This window comes from Eublepharis macularius, chromosome 1 (genome assembly GCF_028583425.1).
Source record: "Eublepharis macularius isolate TG4126 chromosome 1, MPM_Emac_v1.0, whole genome shotgun sequence".
NCBI lineage: Eukaryota > Metazoa > Chordata > Lepidosauria > Squamata > Eublepharidae > Eublepharis > Eublepharis macularius.
This window is the reverse complement of record NC_072790.1, coordinates 220,865,326-220,887,967: the sequence shown is the minus strand read 5'-3', so window position 1 is coordinate 220,887,967 and position 22,642 is coordinate 220,865,326. Positions and strand designations below refer to the sequence as shown.

Below are 22,642 nucleotides of genomic sequence, written 5' to 3'. Positions count from 1 at the left end.
TCCCCCAGCAACAAAATTATCACAGTTGTACAAATAGATGATCTCTCTCCCCCACTCCCCATGCAGCCTTGAGGGAAGGCATCTGGATCCCACAGAGCAACTAACCATTGCAGTTGTTGCACAGGGGTGGGGGGTGGGTGGGAACGGCCCAGAAAGGCACTATAGGGACGTTTTGCAAAGTGCAAGAAGTTGATAATGAAAGCCAAATGGAAGCTGCTCACTCTTTATCTGCATAGTTGTGTGGCATATCAGATGTTTCTTGGACTTGCTTATAAAGCGATTACTTTAGCAGCTTTTGCAAACAGATTGATTGCCCTTTTCTTAATTCACTTCAGCCTTTTATCTTATTAACTCAGTTTCTTGGCATGGTGCTGTCACAATTTCTTTCCACTGTCAATCTGCCAATTTATTTTTGCCTTTATCGGCCTCTTTATAACTTGATCAACTGTGTGGTTGCTTTGTGTTAATAATTGTTGAGCTGGCCATGGGATGGTGAGGTACAAAAAGAAGAGGAGTCCAGACTGTTGAGAGAGTTTTGATTAGGTGCTCCTATGCTACAGCCAAAATGCCCTAGATTTCAGTCAGTATAAGAATTATCCACAAAATCTCATGTACAAAAATAGCTGAATGTGATAAATACTTGGTAAAATAATCTAAGCAATAACACGTGTGAAAATCCACATTTCTGATACAAAGAGGTATTTGCTGCTAATAATATGGAAATGTAAAGTCTGTGACAATGTGATACCTACATAAACACATGTTTTATTTTTAGAGAACATTGAATATGTGTACCCAGAATCCTTCTAAAAGTAGTTTTTCATGCTTGTGGTTAAGCGCATATAAAACAGGTTATTGACCAGCATTGATCAGTGACCTGTGCAGAGATTTGGAAAATTGAACCGTTACATGTGGATTCTTTGTAAGATACACTCTCTGTTCTCAGGCCTTACTATCAAGAGACGGTATGTTTGTATTTTTTCCGTAAGAAAATTGAAAGTTTGGTGACTCTGATCCAAAACCAAAAGTCATGTAATAGTTTTTATTAAGACCAACCAAACTAATACAAGCCAGACTTTTATCTGGGTGAAAGTTTAAGGGGGTGGGGGAGAGAAAATAAGATTTCTTAGACCATGATCTTAAGGTATCTTTGTCAACAAAATTCTTTGCTAACTTTAATGGGGAAAGGTGTAACTGGTATCAGATTGCACCCTTGGCATGCTGGGAAAAAGAAACAAAACGTGGAATTACTCTGTTAAAAATATAACAACCAGTAGTTGTCAGGCACATCAAATGAATCTCCTAGGTCCCTTAAAAGACTGAGAATGAAGAACAGATGAGGTAGTCCTAATATTAACAATAATGGGCATTAATTGTAGCTGGTGCACTCGGTGTAAGCTGAACTCTGATGGTATTACCTAGTCAGCCAACCAAAGTTCTTTTTCCTCCAGGTTCTTTATCAGCTAAATTCTGGTATTCTCAAAGCAGACAAAAAAGAAGATAGCTGTGTTGATCCACAGTAAAACATCTATTTAGTCAGTCAGTCAGTCAGTCATGGTAACTCTGCCTTTCTCAAAAATCAAGAGCAAAGGCTGAGTAATCCCTTTTTAATAAGGTCAACTGTTATAATACAATACGAGCAGGCAGACTGTCCAGTTTTCTAGAGCCCTTCATCAGGTTGGATGTTACAATAAGAAAGGTCTCTCAGGCCATGATCTTAACGTCTTTTTGTCAGCATTGTGTGCAGAATGCTTTGCGGACTTCAGGAGGAAGAGGGGGTGGCTGGTATCAAGGTGCACCCTTGGCATGCGGGGAACAAGAAGCAAACAGTGAAATCCATCCAGTTGAAAATCATGACATGACACTGATCTAATTCTGTTGATTGTTCTGTTCCATCTGTGGTGGAGCAAGGCTGCAGTATGGATGGAGTTGTACCAGGTAATTTTGCAGAACTAGTAACTGAAATCTACCACTGCATCAACCCATGTCAAAGTTTGAACAAGTTGGTAAAGTTGGTAATAAAGGAGACAGCTGCTTTGATAATGTAGATAACTCATGTATGCTAGCCTTGATGTAAAATTGGGACTGATTTGGAGTATAGCGAGCTTAGGCTTCAGTTACGGAAGAGCAGTAACCGGGAACTGGTTTTCTACCACAGCAATGAGAAACGGCGCAGGGAGCAAGAGAACAAATACCTAGAAGAGCTGGCAGAGCTGCTTTCCGCCAACATTGGAGAGATCGACAGCCTGAGCGTCAAACCTGACAAATGCAAGATTCTGAAAAAAACCGTTGACCAGATTCAGCAGATGAAGAGACTCGAGCAAGGTAAACAGCCAAGTCCTTTGGTTTTTCATTGGTATCTGCTCTGTTTGTGGACAGATTGTATGATGTTATCAAGAGAGGAGTAGAATTCTGAGGTATGCACATGAGCCTCCCCCCCCACCCCCCCACCCCATACACACCAGTCAAAATGTATGGGAATGCCCCTGGCAGAAGACCATTGCTGATGTACATGGGACTTGTGAGAATAAATACGTGCTACTCTGTTGTCCCGTTTTAAGAAGAGTTCTTAAGAAGTGCAGTTGCTTTTATCTGATCATAGTTCCTTATGCTTGGGTTGAGGAGGGAATCCAAGATACCTTTTTATAATGCCAGTGTTTTATTTGTAGCCCAGTCCACAGATCCCCACATACAGCAGCAGATTGCACTCTGCTGTGCGTGCCAAACTCCACATGCAGGCCCATGAAACAGGGCAATGGAGTTGGGTTAGAGGGGCCAAGAATAGATGAAGTTCAGAGGGGAGGCCCAAGTTCAACAAGCTTGAGAAATATTGCCTTGAGGGACAGTGTGCTGGAAAATACATGCCACAGAGGCTTGCTTGCTTTGCTTTTGTGAAGGAAAATGTCCTTGGGAGGGAGCAATTTTGAGTGAAGACTGGAAGGAGAGTGGCTTAATTCTTTCCTCACTTGCCAGTTATCATGCCTGTGGCCTCTCCTTCCTAGAAGCCTGCTCTCAACGGCTCTTGGAGGGCCAGGCCGGGACCTTCTGAGTCTTCAACCCGCTGCCCAATTTCCTCCGGCTGAGGTGTCGTTGTTGCTGATGGTGGCACCATCTCTCCTTTCTGCAGTCTCCCTCAGCAAGCCTGAAGGTTGTTACTACAGCCTCTCCTGGAGCCTGGCTCCTGGCTCCAACATTAGGCTGATTGCCCTGAGATCCCCAAGGGCCTTTTGCCTCGGTGGTGAATGCAGGAAAGGAGGAAGGATTGGTCCCGCATAGTCCTCAAGGGCAGAAAGAAATGTTGGGGAAGTGCAGGGCTACAAGGGACTGCCTCCTCTCATAATGAACTTACCTATTCCTTAAGATCAGCTTCTTAGGCTGTGTTCCAAGAGAGGGCCTTTTCTGTTGTGGTATCCCAGTTCTGCATGTCCTCCCCAGATATATTCATATAGCACAGCTTTAATATCTTCCAGGCATCACATTAAAGCAGTTTTATTTTTCTGAGCAATTGGTTGGTGGTGGCTGATTCTGGCGTTCCGTGCCTTTGCCTGTAAGGATTGAATGTGTAACAGAAATTTCACAGGAGTCAAGACTAACTTTAAAGACTAACTTCTTCAGATGCGGGAAGTGTATGATGATTGAGCCTTATCTTATATACAGCCACAGGGGCCCAGTTCGTAAAACAAGATCCAGCAGAAGTAGTAATCCATTCCTACAAAATGGGGACGTGCCATTCCTAACTAACAAAAGCAGAGTAGACTACACAGCAAGTCTAATGCAGAATGAAATGAGATCGTTGAACAAATTAGCATCTGTAAGGGTCAAAGGGTGGGATATGCAAGATGGCTAAGCATCTATAGTGAGTTAGGAGTCCAAGGTCCCCGGTGAACCCTGGAGATAGTACATTGTCTTGAATTTGTCTATGAGCGCTAAGTGAAGTTCTCTTGAAGAAGAACAGGAACGTATTACAACAATTGTTATAAGTAATTTAAAGGATTTGTATTATTTTTGTTGTTCTGCATTTGAACTTTATTGTATTAACCCTGACCTGGATAGGCCAGGTGAGCCTATCTAGTCAGATCTCAAAGGCTAAGCAGGGTCGGCCTTGCTTAGTAATTTGATGGGAGACATCCAATGAAGGCTAGACCTCCAGTGAAGGCCAGAGGCAGGCAATGGCAAACCACTTCTGATAGTCTCTTGCCATGAAAATCCCACCAGGGGTCACCATAAGTCAACTATGACTTGAGGGCAAGAATTCATTTTTCATTTTTAGGTAGGCATAAGATGCTTTAAAGACTTGAGAGCAGAAAGGTGGGAGATAAATGTTTTAATATAGTTGGCTGTTGTGGGTTTTCCGGGCTGTATTGCCGCGGCAATACAGCCCGGAAAACCCACAACAGCCATCGTTCTCCGGCCGTGAAAGCCTTCGACAATACTTTTAATATAGTGTTGTAGAAATGAGACTAAGGCTTAGTGGCAGGGTGGATTTGATTTAAATCACGATTTAAATCACTAGTCAGTAAGGCTTGATTTAAATCATAGTTTTCTACATAAAGACTATTTCTTGCTGGTATAACTTTAATATGCAAGTAGATGAAGATTTTTAGAATAACAACTTTTCATATTAGTTTTACAGTTGTATAAAATATTGATTTTAATACTATTAGAAACACATTATAGTTCATTTATTGTGAGATGAATTATCCCCAGTTTAGGTTAATCATTCATATTTGGACAACTTTTCTGTTGTACTTTATTGGAAGGAGAAAAATAATCATTACCTTAATAATAACAATTTAAATAGTTTTATTTATTCAACTGAAACAATAACATTACAGCATATGTTATTTGCTTTAACAAACATCCATGTTTGTTAACTAATTTGGCTAAACAAAATATATATATTTTAAGAAACTTAGACTGTCAGCCCAGCCTACACATGAAAAACTTAAATACTGTCCTCTGTAGCTCACTCGTCATCATCATCTTCTTCTTTGTTCATAATCTGGAAAAGAAAAACAAGATTTCCTGCTTTATCGGGTCCCAAATGATTTCTCAATTTAGAATGAATGAGTCCAAAGGAAGAGAATATTCTTTCAACGCCTGCAGAAGAAGCTACTGCTGTTAAAAGTGAAATCATTACTTGAACAGTCTCTAAATCCAAGTGCTTAAGTGACTTCCACCAGTTCACTGGTGTGACTTTCTTTAAAATATCTTCAGCAAACATCTATTTCTTGAATGGTTCCCCCTTAGCTCTGAAGTTTATTATAGTTGGCATTACAGATGGATGATTGCTGGATACCCATGTCATAGCTAACTCCTCTTCCTCAGCACTTAAGTTTTGACCCTGGTACTGGATATTGACAATATTTGCCAAAAAATGAGCTGGAGACAGTGCTTGTCCCATTTGTTTTTTTTAATGCTTGTAATTTAATTCTGTCCATGTGTAGTTCTGTTTTTAAGTGTTCACTCAGTTCCTTCCAAATTTCAACAGCATCAGCAATAAAACAGCTATTTTTCTGTATTTTTTTTAAAGCTTCAGAGATGGGTTTCAGGATGCTCAGCATATGTTCAACATTTCTCTTAAGCCCAATGTTGAGGATTTTGGCCGTGACAGTGCCATCTATTTTATCTCGATTTTGTTCACAAACTGTCATCAGAATAGGCCAGTTCTTGATATACTGCTCAAAACAGTCCACCACAGAGTTCCATCTAACATCTTGTGGGAGCGTTAGCTTGGTTCCACCCATCCTTTTCAGAGCTGCTGCAGCAAAATGATTGTTACGGAAGTATTTAGCAATTTCAACAACATTAGTCTTTATTTCTGGAACACTTAAGTCTTTGGCTAAGAGGTGCAGCAAATGAGCACTGCAACCATATGTTACTAGCTTTGTATTCCCTTCCTGCTCTTCTAAATTTCTTCTCATCTTGGATACATTTGCAGCATTGTCTGTGACCAAACTGCGTACTAGACATTTGAATTTTTGTTCACATGTTATTATAGCTTTTACTGCCACTTCTTGTAAGTATTCTGCTGTGTGTGCATTTCCTGACGTATCAATTGTTTGTGCAAGGAAGACTTTCCCTTCTTCTGTTGTTATACAAGCACATACAACAGGATCACTGTGGACATTACTCCACCCATCAATACTTAGGTTAACAATTCTACCCTCCAGAGCTGTTGCACATTGCTCCGTTTCTCTGTCATACACTTTATCCAGCAGTTTCCCTGCAACATCTGCTCTGAAGGGTGGACTGTATCCTGGTCTCAGTGACTGAACCATATTAATGAAATGTGGGTTCTCAGTCAGACAGAAAGAAGAGTTTGTTGCATAAACAAACTGGGCAATTTTTTCATCAATTAACTTTTTCTAATCTGCTAGTTTTTATCACAAACTTATCTATGGTGGTTCCAGGAGGGAAGGGTTTTTTTTTTCTTTTAGGTGATATACTGTGGGTGTCTGATGATGATGCAAATGAAGCACTATCCGGGATGGATAACTCTGAAACTGTAGAACAGGAGGATGGTGATCTTGAAGGTGGATAGTTTCCAGAATCCTTAATGTTGACGATGAATTCCCCTAAACAAAAAAGTCAATGCTGTTATTTTATTGTTTATACAATTTCTGCTTATTGTACAGCACTGCCCCAAAAGGAATATTTGCTTTTCTTCATAACTGTACCAAATGACAGTAACATGCAGTAATAATAAGAAATATAATTTTGCTCAAACATGACAGTTCAAGGCAGTCTTTAGAAATATGATTCAATAAAAATGTTTACCAACCTGAAGATCCTGCCTGTTCAAATGTGTTTCTTTGGTCATCTTCATCACAGCAGTTCTCATGATGTTGCCTCATTCGGGCCACCAGGCCTTGCATTTCTTTGTTGCAGTGTTTGCATTTTGCACGCATGCCTGCCTTACCGATAGGTAAAGGAACTTCATTAAAGTATTCCCAAACTGGGTCTCTTTTACGGCCTGCTGCCATTATAGGTTTTTTCCTCCAAGGAAAGAATGTGATAAACCTCAGGTCATACACACAAAAGATCCAAAGACTTGTGCAGTATTGTGCTCAAAAAGTTTCACTTTCATTTTGTACTGCTTGCCCCTCCCTCCTCACACTTAGTTTCTTCTTGTGCAGATCTATTCCACTCCAAACAATCAGAAAAATATTGTTTCTATTCACTGAACTTCTTGAAACTTAGCACTGAAGGGGTTGATTCTGTCTTCATAAGTTTGTAGAATAGGATTAAGGTCTTTTTCTCAACTCTGTTCATGTTATAACATTTTTGCTGTGAAGAAGAGGCATGTGATCTCTGCTGAGCTGACACAAATTCAGTTTTGAGAACTGCAAAACCAAGCATCTGTGATAATATCTTGTAGGCAGAGAAACTGCCCAATAATCTTACAAAAACCTCTAGAAGAGCATGACATTGTGAATGGATTAATGGAATTTATTTACCAAAAAAACTAAACATATACAGCCTTATTCTACATAATTAAAAACTAATCTTTATTTCATGATGGAATAACCTTTGGATGGTAATATGTTTTCCTCAAAAAGCATTTTATTTTTAAAAAATCTGATTTAAATTAAAAAAAATCCGATTTAAATAAAAAAATCTGATTTTTTTGATTTTTTTAAAAAAAATCATTGATTTTTATCCACCCCTGCTTAGTGGTAATGGGGGGGGGAGTGCATAACCCTTCCTCTCCAGCTGATTCTGTACTTAAACCAGTCCTTCCGTACACACATGGTTTCCCTTTGCATTCACCAAAAATCAGATTTGGGAACTTGCTTGTACAGAGCATGCAAGCAAGGTTTGGGAGCTTGTTTGTAAGCTTAGTTCCACAGTAATGTTCTGTTATGGTATACAGTATAGGACTTTCTGTTGTGTTTTGAAAGAGTCCTGGGACCGTGCTTATGTTTTTATAAGTTGTGAGAACATCGTTCTTTCAGACGTGGGAGTTGCAGGTTTTTTTAACCTCAGAAGGACCTGTCCTTTTGACTATTGGGGTTGCATTTACTTCTCTTTCTACTGTGGTGGCATGTAATTCCTACCAACAGTAACTACTTAAGTATATTTCACCTGTGCACTGCACTGCCTTCTCAGTTGTCCTGATTTTTCAACCTTCTGATATTCTATTTGTGTAAACTGAGGAACTGTTGGGGAAGAGGATGCTGTGTTTGACAAGCAAATTCTGCCCAACGCTGGTTCATATCATACATTGTTCTTAGATACAAACTTAAAGCTTTAGACAACAATCTAAAATGTAAAGTGTGAAGGCAATGAACAGAGGTCTGGGAAAATAACAACAACAATGTGCTTATATAACATCCTTCTGGACAGATTAGTGCCCACTCAGAGTGGTGAACAAAGTCAGTGTTATTATTATCCCCACAATACAGCTGGGGAGTTGAGGCTGAGAAGCATGGCTTACCCAAGGCCACCCGCAGAGCTCACAGCTGTAGTGGGAGTCGAACCAGCAGAATACTGATTTGCAGTCCAGCCACTTAACTACTGTACTACAACAGGTGCATCATCCTGGCACGCTCATTTCTGCATGCCTCTTTTGAGTTTGCCTCTGTGTGATATGTAAAATGACCCTCGATCTGTACAGAACAGGATTGTATTCTTGGAAGAGTCTCTGGTTTTCTTTTGGAGGCCAAAGTAGAGGTGATGGCGGAAGATCCATGAATGGATCTCTCATAGTTTTTTTCTAGATTCAGAAACTGGGAGGAGGAAGATTCAGGTTCGGGTTCAGTGCCTCTGGAGGAAAGTTAACCTTTTCCCCTGTGTTGCCTGATGCAAATTGCACCCCAACTGAGCTCCAAGAACAGAATTACCAGGCCTAACTTTATATTGCACAGAATCCTTTTTGAGGATAGAGAGAAAAGACCAATATCAGAATCAAAGGAGAGAACAACTAGGATATCTGAATAGAATGGTTCTGTTAATAAATTATCCAGCTTTTGTCTTCACCACTTGAATTTCGGTGCTTTCACAATTGTTCCAGGGAGAGCTATGCCCCTCTCATTTCTCCGCCCTCCCACTCTGTGGCAAAATTGTTAGCAGTTGGGAGCATGAGAAATTGTTGCTTTCCAGTGGCTTAAGGCTTGCCCTGGAGTCCCTCTTTACTTGGAAGAGAGGAGAGGGCGCTTGCCTTTCTCCCTTGAATAGAATGCTTGCGTGGTGGCATCAGCAGCTTTTTCAAAAGACAAAATGTGGGGCGTGTAACTTGTCAGCTTGCCAGTAGACGAAGGCTGTGCTTAGCATTCTAAGGAAATTTTCTGTGCTGTTAGAGGCAGCCCTTTTATCAAGAATGAGAGAATAGAGAGGTTCATGACACCAGTCCAGAGGAGTTAGCCGTGTAGTCTGTAGTACCAAAATAGAAAAGAGTACAGTAGCACCTTTAAGACTAACCAACTTTACTGTAACATCTGTGGTTCTCGAAAGTTTATGCTACAGTAAAGTTGGTTAGTTTTAAAGGTGCTACTGTACTCTTTTCTATTTTCATGACACCAAGACTCCTTTTCTAAAAGATGCCCCAAATGATCAGTATATTCCCTTCATCTATGATCTGTAGCATATGTGTTCACATGTTAATGTGCTTTCAGTGTGTCTTTTCATGGGTGTCATCTGGAGGTACCAGCTATGCTCATCTTGTGATCAAAAAGAGCTGTTTACAACTGTTAATACCCATCTGAGACTGAATGTTTGTAGTACGTCTGCTTTATTTTAAAAATTAAATCGCCTAATTATCCTGGGGATAATTGTTGAAAATAAAATGGCTGTATTCCAGGCTACAAACTGTGTTGTTCTTAGAGTTGTAAAAGTTCCAGGATTTTGAAGCCATGGGGGAAAGGGGGGGGGGAATGGATTTTACAAGGGTGTGTGCACGCATGTGTGTGTAAAATGCCATCAAGTTGCAGCCGACTTATGTTGACCCCTTGTGTTGATCAAAGCAATAAATTAACAGAGGTGGTTTGCCTTGCCTGCCTCTGCCTAACAACCCTGGGGAGGCGACAAAAGTTTGGGGGAAATTGAGAATATATGCAATAATGGGTGGTGATTGTTGTGGTTTGTATTTATGTGATATTATGTGGTGTTGATTTTATTGTTAACTGTTTTGCAATTGAAATTTTTTAAAAATGATGTACTGATGTTTGAAAACATGAAAATGTTTGAAAACATTTTATTATATAGTGTATGTGTTAGAGAGATGGACAGTCTTTTTCTAGCAATATTCACACAAAACATTCTGAATCTGCTTCGAAAGGAGCTGGCATTCAGGTGTAGCATGCATCAAATGCAAAGGGTTCTAGGTTCAGTCTCTTGGCATCTCTAGTCAAAAGAATACCAAACAGGTCTAGGAAAGACCTCCTGGAGAGATGGTGTAGAGTAGACCATTAGTTGTCTCTAGCCTAAGCGGAGACCAATGGCCTGACTTAGTATAAGGAAGCTTCTTATTTCAGTGGTCAGGTAGAGGTCAGAGGTCAGTGATGCATATAATTTATATGCTGGCAGTCTCCATCTCTGTCATTTCTAATAGGGTTACCAAACCCCTGCCCCTGACTCCTGTTTTCTGTTGCTGCCATGTCAGACAGCGGAAGAACTTTTTTTAAAAAATGGCCATCCGATGACAGCGTGACATCACTTTTAGGAAAAACCTGCAAGTGGCATCAGTCCTCTCTAGGAATCACCTGAAACTCATGGTTTTGCTATAGGATTTCTGGTGATTCCTAGAGAGGCATGACATCATGTCCCAGTTTTCCCCAGAAGTAACATCATACAGTCTGTGATGGTGACTCCCCCCTCAATCCCCTTCCCACAATCTCTTGCAAGTTGCTAGGCCAACTCTAATCTCTAGTTAAAATGATCTTGGGTAGCAGAGATGCTGCTTGAACAAGCCTATAAAGAGCTAATTTTTACAGTTCTTTTAAAAAATCTATTTAGTCTTTTTATATTGTATCCAAGTTTATCATAGTGAATTCTGTCTTTGCCTCTGTTACCATCAGCTATGTTTGCACAGGCCACTTATGTTTGCTTTGGATCATTCTTAGTAAGACTGAAATACTCTCTTATAGTTTCCTCCTCTTTTCCACAGCTATTGAGACTGGGCCAGCTCAAAGTATTGGGGCACTGTTAAGTGTTGACAAGGCTTGTACTCTTTAAGGATGGACAGATTTTATTGTGGTTCACCCACTTCATTCTGCACAAACTCTTGATGCAAGTTTTGAAATCTAAATAATGTTTCCTCACATGTTAAATGGATTAAGAATGAAAGTTTCCCCCCATTCCTATGTGGGTGTTTGATGTTTCTGGAGTAACGGTAGTATACCGTTTTAAGCTATGTTTGGAGGAGTCATTGGCATGGACCTTGGTAGCTTTTATTTTAGGGATGATGATACTGAACACAAAATTCCATACAGCATTGCTGGGAGAGGGCAAAGTAGTTTAGCAAGATCCATTCAGCTGTGATATATCAGATTTCATGCCCAATAGAGATGGAATCTGAAGAGGGTTTCCTAGCAGGTAAGTACTTAAGAGTTTCCTGCTTATTGGCACTCCAGCATTCATTAGTTTTCTTGGCACCGCACAGCAAGGCTGAACATTAACTAGGACAGGCAGTATTTTACTGTGTAGTTCTCTTTGAGCTTTGCTCTCCATTACCAATTTAACTGCTTCTGCTGACCATGTTGTTTGGGGTAGGTGGAGGGAAACATCACTCTTTTTCATTCTGTTTATCAATGGACCATTGAGCATGAAAAGATGGCAGAGTAACCGTCCGTTGCAAATACCTTTGAGCTGGAGTGCTGTTTTTGAATCTATCTTTATGCAAGCATTGTGGTGTTTCTCTAGCGTCTTTCTGTTCTCAAACAATCTTTATTCCCCACAGCACAGAATTTGTGAATGCCCATTGCACATTACATACTTCAATCCCACCCTTGTCAGTGATCTTCACCTTTGATTATCTGTAGAAATATTTCAGACTGGAATGTTGGAGACGTTTCTGTGCTACTGATGTCATGCTTCCGGAAGCACGTGTTCCACTTTTGGCCCCATTTCTGCCTTTCAAATGATTGCTTGTGTTCTTTTGCAAGCCTCAGCAATCGGAGACCTTCTCAAGAATTCTAAGACCAGGGAAGGGCTGATGATGTAGAATGTTGACTAGAGAGGAGTGACAGATGGAGGAGAGGGGAATGAGCTCTGTGTCTCGCAGTAAATGACATCTGAGTACCAGATTCTGGAGACAAAAAGCAGGCATCTGTAGCTGTCCATGATCCACCTTGGTTTTCTCCATTCTTGGTATCATTTGCAAACTTGCTCATCTCCCAATTCCAAATAATTTATTAACAAATTAAATAGCATCAGTCTTCATACTGATCCCTGTGGAACCCCATTGCTCACTTCTCTCCATTGCGAGAATTGTCCATTTTTTCCTACTCTCGACTTCCTGTTGTTTTACCAATTTTTAATCCATAAGAGGACCCATGAAGCATCCCCGTTGCTGATTGCTGTTGGAAACAGAATGCTGGACAGAAGCTGTATGGATGTTGGTTTGACCAACATGGCAGTTCTTCTGAGGTTTGATCCAGCAGGGAACACCGAAGACTCTGAGCTTAGCAGCATCATATGTCTACATAATTTAAGCCTGGGGCCCCTTATGTGGGAAGGGGCAGAATGGCATGAAGATTTTAGAGAACAATGAGCAGCAGGGCCTGAGAATCATTGATTTGTCACAACAGGTGAGGAAATTGTGTAAGTTGCTGAAAGTGCTGTTTCCCCAGTCATATCTTGATTTCTGTGCCTTCAACCGACACGGCCCTCTTGTTTCTAGGTGATTTTCCTTATTGAAGAAGGGCTAGAATTTTGCAGGGTATTTTTTAAATTAAAGATTAATTTTATTTATTTGAAGCTGAGATTTCAATATAACAGATTCTTTATTATTGCCATGAAATGCAGATCTGTGAGCTGTAATGTAATTTGCCGAGTGGTAGAAAAGTCAAGTATGATTGTTTGCCTTACAGCTGAAGTTTAGGCCCTTCCTCCTCCGACTCTTCATGTGCTTTAGTGTCCAGATGCTTCAGACATCCACAAGGAGTAACATGGAAATCATGATGTTGAATTCATTAGAGCTTGCAAATTCTTCTTTTTTCAGACAGGAAGATATATAACTATGTATAGTTATATTACATATCAATTTTTACTCTGTTCTATCATTCCTGAATTGCTTCATCCTAAAGAGCAGCAATAGGAAATCACCACAACAGGAGAGCCTTCATGATATCTGACTCGCTCATGTCTATACATCTTGACAGTGTTTGGGTGGCATGTTTATAATGGACAGATTGAACAGAAGGGGCCAGAAGGGTGCTCACCTGAAAGTAATAGTTATTCACCTTGGTCAAATATCCAACCTAAGACGTGGTGTGTGTCCTTTCTGGAAGAGAAATGCAGCTATGCCAAGATGGTAGCTGGCTCAGTGGCACCCATCCATGCTCTAGGCAGTGCAAAAATATTTTAAAGCTCTTGATTTTTTGAAACTGCTGGTGCAAGTTAAGCAGATGAGATTTATCTGGGCTATAATTGCTAAGTGTAAGGACTTTTCTTATGCTTAGAGACATTTCATACTTGGCATTTGGAAGACATTCCAAGCTTCAGCCCTGATTTGGATTATATTGATAGCAGTCTTCCCCTGTCTCTAGCATCTGGTATTGAGGGGTATGCTACCTCTGTATATGGAGGTTTCATTTAGCAACCATGTCTAATAGATGTTTATAGGCCCTGTGTGAATGGACAAAAAGAGCCAAATAGGAAAGGGGAACTATATGTTGCTCTGGATCTTCCAGTGGATAAGGGAGAGGGCATTTAAATCAAAAAGAGGCTGACTGAAGTCCCTACCCTTAGCAAGCTTCTCTGGTATAAAGAATGTTAATTGAAGCTCTCTGCAAACAGCAAAGTTGTGGAACAGCAGGTGGAAACGGACAATGAATGGAAACAATCCACAGTTAAGCCTCCCCTCGCCAAGTGTTCACTGGGGCAATTCCTCTTGTTGACAGATTTCTAAGTTTGCTTCTCCTGAAGGTTTTAGAGAGCAGCTCTTCCTCCCCACCCCAAGCATCCAATTTTTTTCTTTCCCTCAGAATAGCAGGAGGAACCTGAGAGAATAGAGTAAGTATTCGAAGTCCAGCCCACATGTATACATCATTTGAGGCCCTCTCCTCTGTCCCCTTTGCATGCTGGGCCGCTGTTTAGAGTACCAAGCAAATGCTTTTAGAATGAATTCCCAGAGTTGGAGCCCTTCCAAGGTTAGTAATGTACAGTTGGCAGGACTTGCAGTTTGCGGCTGTGGCAGCAGTCTGAAGTTCATCTGCCAAGACAGCCATAAACGCGGCAAGGGAAGGGGTCTATGCAGTTAATTTTTCAGCACTCTGCCATCCCACAAAGCCTGTACAATGATTTTGAGCCAGTGCAGCTCTATGAGCTCTGCTTTTCAAGTACTTGTGCCCTGGGAAGGAGGCTGGGTAGAAGAGCAACAGCTCTTTGGATGATGTCATAATTTAAAGGGGGGATGTTGCAAGCGAATGAGGGAAAGGAATTCAGAGCCTGCATCTTGGTGAAAGCCATATTGACTTGCTGTTGACTCCCTTTTTGTAGGACTTCTGAGTGCCTTGCTGATTCAGACCAAGGTCCATTTAATCCAGCTTTCTGTTCATAGTATTGGTCAACCAGGTGCTCCAGGTAAACTCTAAAGTGGGCTTAAAGGTAGCAGTCCTTCCCTGATCCCAGCATTGTGTACGTGGAGGCTTTCTTTAGCTACCATAGCTAATAGCGGTCAATAGGCCCTGTGTGAATTAATAAAAATAAAATTTTTATTCTTGTTTACACAACAGTCCTGTGGCCTGGGCTGACTTTTTGTTTCTCTTTTGCAACTTGGGGACTACAGCCAAGAGAATACTGCCTTCTTCATGGACACCGAAGGATGTCTATTCTGTCTCCATGGACAGCAACTAACTTGGACCCAAAAGTGATATTTTGTGGTATGCCATATGCACTTCCTCATTTTTCCAAGGGAATTTTCTGGTGTGGTGCAGTGGTTAGAGTGTCAGACAAGGATCTGGAGAACCAAGGTTCAAATCTCCATTCTTCCACGGAAGCTCACTGGGAGAACTGGGACTAATCACACATTCTCAGCCTAACCTACATCACAAGGTGATTGTTAAGATCAAGGAGGGGGCAGGGAATGATGGTGTGAGCTGCTTTGGATCCCCCATTGGGGAGAAAAGCAAAGTATACATAATCTAAGCTGATTGAAACTAAGAGTTTTAGACTATTGCCAAGTCCTGTTCCAAAGAAGAAACAAGGACCACTGCAAGGTAATACATCTCTGGCATCTCCAGTCACAAGTAGAGGAGATGGAAAAGACCTAAGTGCTTTAGATACATGCTGCCAGCCAGAGTAGACAGTGCTGAACTAGATGGGATGAAAAGTCTAATGGTTTAATGGACAGTCTTGGTTTGGCCCACTGAACAGCAGTTGCCATCCTCTACTCTGATCAAAAAGAGTCCAGTAGCACCTTTAAGACTAACCTAAAATTGGTTAGTCTTAAAGGTGCTACTGGACTCTTTTTGATTTTGCTACTACAGACTAACACGGCTAACTCCTCTGGATCCTCTACTCTGTTATACAATACTGGCTTGGCTAGCGGCTATGGATTAAAGTTCCAGGCAGACCTTGGCTATTGGGGTGCATAACTTAAAATGACAATTCAGAATGATATAGGGAAAAGCTCAAAAGATGCTCATATTACGGACACACTGATTATCAGGTCAAAATCTGAACAGCTGCAATATCTGTCTGTAGAGTTATGGATCTCCAGTGTCCTGAAATATGGGAAATTCACTGTCTCTCTAAAATAATAATAACATAATAAATAATAATAACATTCGATTTATATACCGCCCTTCAGGACAACTTAACGCCCACTCAGAGTGGTTTACAAAGTATGTTGTTATTATCCCCATAACAATAATCACCCTGTAAGGTGGGTGGGGCTGAGAGAGCTTTTAGAAGCTGTGACTGTCCCAAGCTGGCTTCAAGTGGAGGAGTGGGAAATCAAACCTGGTTGTCCAGATTAGAGTCCCGCACTCTTATCCACTACACCAAACTGGCTGGTTTCCTTTAAGAGGAGGGTCATCTTATGCATATTTACTCTGTGTATGGGGGTTTTATGGTTAGAAACACAAAATAAATATCCTTGCCATATTATAGCTGTGCTTTGGGAGCTCCTTTTCCATGGGTTCATCCCATTTTTGTGATTTTAGCATTTCAAAAGTCACAGTCATCTGTGACTTTGCCCCAGAATTGGCATCCTTCCCCTTGGTGGAGGTCCAGTTACATGAAAAAAGATCCATGTGTTCTTCTCTATTCATAGGGTTGCAAGCCTTTCAGAGTTACAGCCTCATCCGTAAATTGGCTATTGGGGAGAGGGGGAAAGAGCAAGGTCTTGTGGTGATAAATCAGGTTGCTGCCAGGTAGCAGTAAATTTAACCAAGAGCACCAGATGGTGGAACTTGGAGTGCTTGGCTAGAGAAGCAACCTGGCCACTTTCCTTTCTTAAAAACACACACACACCTTCTTTCCCCTCATCTTCATGCTGCGGTATGTAGCTGGAAAGAAAAATGCCACATTGTTGATTCAGAGATCAAATCAGTGTGATATTTGCTCTTTGGCAGAATGTCAGGTTTTGGCAGTTACATGCCTTACAAAAGTAGCGTGTAAAAGACTTGAAGCAATTGCACTTCAAAGGCAGTGTCATTCCACTAAAGCATTTATTATGTTTTACGTGAGAGGGTTGTTTTTCTCTCTGTATGCGTCAGATCAACTGAGTTCCCATCATTGACCATATGTCGATGGTTGGAATGTGCAGAGGTATTACAGAACCATGGCTCCTTCCCAGTGTGGCTCCTGCAATGTAGTTCGTGTGTGTGTGTGTGTGTGAGAGAGAGAGAGAGAGAGAGAGAGAGAGTAAAGGAGGTGCCATTTAGACTTTCTCCCCAGGGACATTTAAGTCAGCTGTGGGTTCCCAATGTAAAAGATGAGAAACTGTGTAATGAACCAATTTCTGTCATGGTCCTTCCCAGTATTTGTGCGACTCATCTCTCACACAGTACAATGTTTGCTGCTACTTCTAGGGGTGTGCAGTTCGGTTCGGAATTCGGATTAAAATACCGATTTTTTTTAAGGGTAAAATTCGGCCTTTGTTTTCTATGGGGAAATCACTCTGTAAGCTATCTTGTGGGCTGGAGGGGTCATTTTTCAACCAAGAGAACCAAGGTTCAAATCTCCATTCTTCCACGGAAGCTCACTGGGAGAACCAGTGTCATTTACAGCAGCCAGATGCTGGTTTCAGCCAGTGGGGAAACACCACAAAACAGAACCAAGCAGTATTCAACCACAAGTACAAGGCATTCCCTTGCTTCAGTTTGCTTTTGTTGGGCTAAGTTGCAACAGTGTCTCTTGCTTCAGTTTGGTTTCGGTGGAATGGATGTGATTCTCCACTGTGAAGTTGGTCCTCTTGCTTCACTTTGGTTCTGGGAGAATTCATTCCTGTGCTTCAGTTTGGTTCTACTGGGCTTTCTCTGGGATGTGCTCAGCTTGCATTTGGGAGTGTGCCTTGGCTATGGCAGCCTTGCCCCAGTGTGTTTCTGCAATGGGAGTCAGCTTTGACTTTTTTCCCATAGGAAACAATGGAGTGGCTGAGAGCACCTTGTTCAGGGACTCATAGAATTGATCCCCGGGGTCCAGTCTTCCCAAAACTTGAGGAGTCATTAAAGGATAGTCAGGTATATATCTCCTGAAAATTTGGTGGAGTTTGCAGGAAAAATGCCACCCTCAGCCTCACCCCAGATAGCTCCCAGATATTCCTCCTCATAGAGAACAATGGAGAGTGGGTAGGGGCACCTTCTTTGGGGGCCTGTAAAATTGGATTGGAGGGGTCCAATCTTCATTAAACTTGGGGGATCTTTAGAGGGACAGTCAGGAGTAGTTCCCTCCAAATTTGGTGAAGCCCACCAGATATCTCCCAGACTGATTTTCTCATAGAAAACAATGACTGAATTTTAGCCATTTTTTTTTGAAAATTTGAATTTTTCGGAAATACTCAAATTGAATTAGAGAATCAATTAGGAATTTGGAGAATTCAGGTTTTTTTCTCAGATTTGGTTTTTTAAAAATTCAGATTTACTCCTAGCTACTTCTCTCATTTGTTTGTAGAAGTGGAAGAGAGAGAAAGGTGGTTTTCCCCTACATTCCCAGAGAAGCTTCTGACAGTGAAGCTTCTGAAGCTTCTTGCCTATGAATTAATCCACAGCCTCCTAATTAAAGTAGGTTGCAATTTGATTTAATTACTTTTCTAGGACTATTGACATATATACAATCAACCATAATCAAGCTAAAACTATCTGCACTGAAATCCAACATCCTTAAAAGCTTAATTCTGGCTCCCAAGCGGTGAGGCCTCCCCCGCATATAATATTGCAACCAAAGGTCTATCTAATCCAGCATTTCTTTGCCAGGAGTGATCAGTCAGAAGCCTCCAGGTGCTCAAAAGCAGGTTAGGAAAGCCACAGCTTGCCACTGCCCCCCCCCCCAAACTCTCCTGAACGTGCTTCCAGAAAATGCTCACACTTCTTGAATTCATCTTAAATTGGCTCTATTTTCCAAGTGCTGCTTCCACTGACTGCAGACCCGCTGGTAAAACAACAGTTTTAACTTTAACTTTTCTGGCGTTGTTGTTGTTGTTGTTGTTGTTGTTGTTGTTGTTGTTGTTGTTGTTGTGCTACTATGATTCTTGAATTTTATTGATTGGTCATTTTATTAATCTTTTTATATGTTGATCTTCCTCTCCTCCCACTCGAGAGCCTCATGGCTGAGTCTTGGCTTAAATCTTTTAAATCAATCAATCCAGGGGGTGAGTTCATGGAGATTTTCAGATGCAGCCACATGAGTATAGGTAAGTGTGAGGACCTGTGTTGGAAAAGGAACATTGAACATTTTACTAATCAGGAGCATACAAGCACGTCTTCCCTTGCTTCCACACTTATATTCCCCCCACCCCCAGCAACACTACATCCAGATTAGGAGGGAGTGAATCTGGTGAGGGCTGTCACTGATGCTAGGCTAATGGTGCCCTCCCATCTGGAAGATCTGGCAGGATGAGGATGTACATCTGTGGACTTTAGCCATGCTGATCCATGCTACTATAACTTCCAGGTTGGACTACTATAGAATGCTGTACATGGGGTTGCCCTTGAAGATGTCTTATAAGCATCTCACAATTGGTATGAAATGTAATGTTGAGTCAGCCTCCTGGAACATATCAACCCAATGCTGTGTCTAGTGCACGGGTTATCTTTGGCTTTGAGGCCCAGTTCAAAGTGCTGGTTAATACCTTTAAAGCCCTTCATGGCTTAAGATCCTCATACTTATTGAACCACGTCTCCTGGTTTACTCCCACATACCAGTTAGCATTCCTCAGACAGTCTTTTCCTCATGGTGCCCTGTCTTAGGATTGTCTGTCTTGCAACTGTTAGGAGTTAGGCTTTCTTTCTGGTAGGTCCAGTCCTTTGGTACAGCCTACCAGAGAAGGTGCAGAGGGTTCCTTCACTTGCTCTATTTTGGAAAGCATGCAAGACAGTTCTTTTAAAGAGGGTGTTTGATGTCAGATAAACTTCTTTGACAGATTTGGCTATGTTTTAATCTGTACGTGTTATTGTTAATGGACTATTTATGTTTTTGTGTCTTTGCACCTACTTGCATTGTTACCCACCTTGAGTGAGGAAATAAGGTAAAGTGTAAATATTGTCCTTCCCGGGGCCCATCCCATAGTCCGACAACCAAGGGCAGAAGGGGGTGCCACAACTATAGGACAGCTGCTTGAAATGCCTCTGTGTATGCCGTTACTGGACTTGGCACATAGGAAGATGGTCTCAGCTGATCTGAGAAATCAGAAAGACAGAATGGCAAATTCTAAGGGATGTCTTCAATTGCCTCTGAGCCTCTTTATGTTGATTGTGTGTTGGTGTAATACAAAAGAGAAGGCAGAGGATCAGCACTTGTAATTCTGTTCACATTCCAAACCTGCACATGCATTTTTGTGAATCAGCCAAGCAATCAAGAAGAGGTAATTTAGGGCTTCATAAGTAAAAACCAGAAAAGAGACAGAGAGATTTATATTATTTATAGTCCACCTTTCTCGCTGAGTCTCAGGGTGGATTACACAGTATAAGTCAATATGATCATCAACTGGGACATTCAATAAGCAATACAATTGGGTTAAAAAAAAGGTAAAGGTGCAAGCATCGAGTCATTACTGACCCATGGGGGGACATCGCATCACGATGTTTTCTTGGCAGACTTTTTACGGGTTGATTTGCCATTGCCTTCCCCAGTAAGGCTAACAAATTTAAAAACAAGCAGACATCCAGTACAGAGCTGGAAAATGCTGAAACAAGGCATACACAGATGTATATGACATATAAACCAATGCAGAACTATTCAGTAGGAGCATAATTGCAACAACAGGTAGTAAACAATTTTATACTACATTTTTCTGAACCATTTCCTTATTGCCTGTGTAAGAAGGCCCTCTTATAATTAAATAAAATAATTGTATTGGCAGGGTTAAAGGTGCCCAGTGAATTTAGCTCCTAACAAGAAAGGAGGTAAAGAACCAGAACAAAAAAAGGCACCATGAGGAAGAGATGTCTGCCTCATCCAAGGAATTTTACTGAAATATTTGAAATTACTCAATAAATGCACTCGGTACCGGTACACATGCACCCAAACGATTGGTGGCATCCAGTGCACCCTAGGATGAGATTTTTCCCCACCAGGGCTAGTGAAGCAAAATCAGTCCAAACACCACCACCACCACCCATGATTTTATTGACCAAGCAAGGGATTTTCATATAGGTAATCATGGGAATTTCTGGTGCAAAGTCCAGAAGAAGGATAGCCTGTTTTCCAGAACCACTAGTTCATATCTTCCTCTTCAGAAATTAATTTCACGGATTCGGTTTCGTTTTCTCAGCCATGCCGGACGCTCCTCTCGGCTGGTCCGGGAGGAAACGACCGGGCACCCTGACCGGGCGGCTGATCTGCAAGGATTAGCCCCCAGGACTCCCAGGGAGGGAGCCAGGGTCCGGGACGCGGCGGGAAGAACCCCCCGAAATCAATGCGGGGGGGGAATTGCCCATTTGTCCCTATGGAGGCCGGCAGACGTGCGCGGCGCCTCGAGTGCCGCCGGGCAACGAGAAACGGCAAATAAAAGAAACAGGCGGAAGCCTGTAAACAAGCGTATCCCTTCTGTTCTACAAGCGTTAGTGCAGGAGAGGTTGATCTGAAGAAGACTCGCTCTTCCCCTTCGGTGAGTTCCAGAATTTTGTTGGCGCCCCCCCCCCCCAAATGGCAGCAAAGAAGCAAAGTCCCGCTCTCGGTAAGTCAATTTCGGCTACCTTGAAGGGAGAGTCGCTCGAAGAGTTGGTGCGCAGGGCGGTGGTGGAAGCCATAAAACCCTTTGTTGACAAGCTGAACGAAACTGATCAAAGGGTGGGCTTAATTGAAAGCGAAGTGAAAACCATTAAGGAAGTAGCGGGGGGGGCAGAGAAGTCTGCTCTGGAAAGTGCGTCACTTGTGAAGGCTACAAAAAAGGAGCTGAAGTTGGTTGAGAACCAGCTGATCGGGCTACAGATGGAACGAACGCAGACAATTTTGCGTCTCCAAAACGTGAAAGAGGAGGAAAATGAGGATCTGTGGGATGTGGTCTCGGAACTATTGGCGATACCCGCGAGGACGACTAAAGAAGAGGTTAAAAGCGCCATTTTGGAGGTCCGTCGGGCTTCTTCAAAATATGCAACAAAGCGACAGTTGCCTCGTGAGATCATTATTGACTTTTCATTTAAAAAGATTCGGGACACCATCCTATATAACTCATACAATGCGGATTTGGACTTTATGGGTTTGAAAGTCAAGATTTTGAAGGACGTTCCATTTCTAGTCCGGAAAAGACGTTTTAAGTATAAAAAGTTTGCAGCTCTTCTGAGGGACCATGGAATAAAGTACAAATGGTTATTCCCGGAAGGAATATGGTTTAGATATAAAGATCAGGCCTATAAGATACTATCAGAAGATCAACTAAAGGATTTTGAGGATAAAAACCCGGAATTCTGCTGCACCGAGAACGAAGAAAAGGAGAAGCCTGAGGGGGGGGAGGAGGAGGAGAGCACCGCAACAGCGGTTGCACAGAGAGAATTGCGTCCGGGACCTAGAAGGGGGAGGAAAGTTTAATCAGAATTTGAAATGCCTATTCTCTGTATGATTAACCACTCCATCATTATCCTATGGAGCTATTTTTGTATTATGACAGTATGAAGGGAAAACATTGAAGTGTAGTGTTTAGTGTTTAGTGTTTGTAGGTTATCCCCCCCCTTTTCTTTCTCCATCCCCTTTGTCCCTTCCCTTTCCCCTTTCCTTGTGATAGTCTTGTGTAGTGCTGTGTAGTGTTTTGTAGTTTGAAAAATAAAAAATTTATATAAAAAAAAAGAAATTAATTTCACTCTTCCATAGCACAAGTCTA

General features: G+C 41.7%; 1 protein-coding gene across 6 annotated transcripts in view; it reads left to right on the top strand.

The window, feature by feature from the left end:
* The window catches only part of NCOA1 (nuclear receptor coactivator 1), a 364,761-nt gene that overhangs the window by 263,640 nt on the left and 78,479 nt on the right, over nucleotides 1–22,642 (top strand). For all 6 annotated transcript variants that reach the window (XM_054988465.1, XM_054988472.1, XM_054988447.1 and 3 more), the window contains one exon: nucleotides 2,159–2,325. In XM_054988465.1, the coding sequence (XP_054844440.1) occupies nucleotides 2,159–2,325 (167 nt within the window). The remainder of the gene's footprint in view (nucleotides 1–2,158; nucleotides 2,326–22,642) is intronic.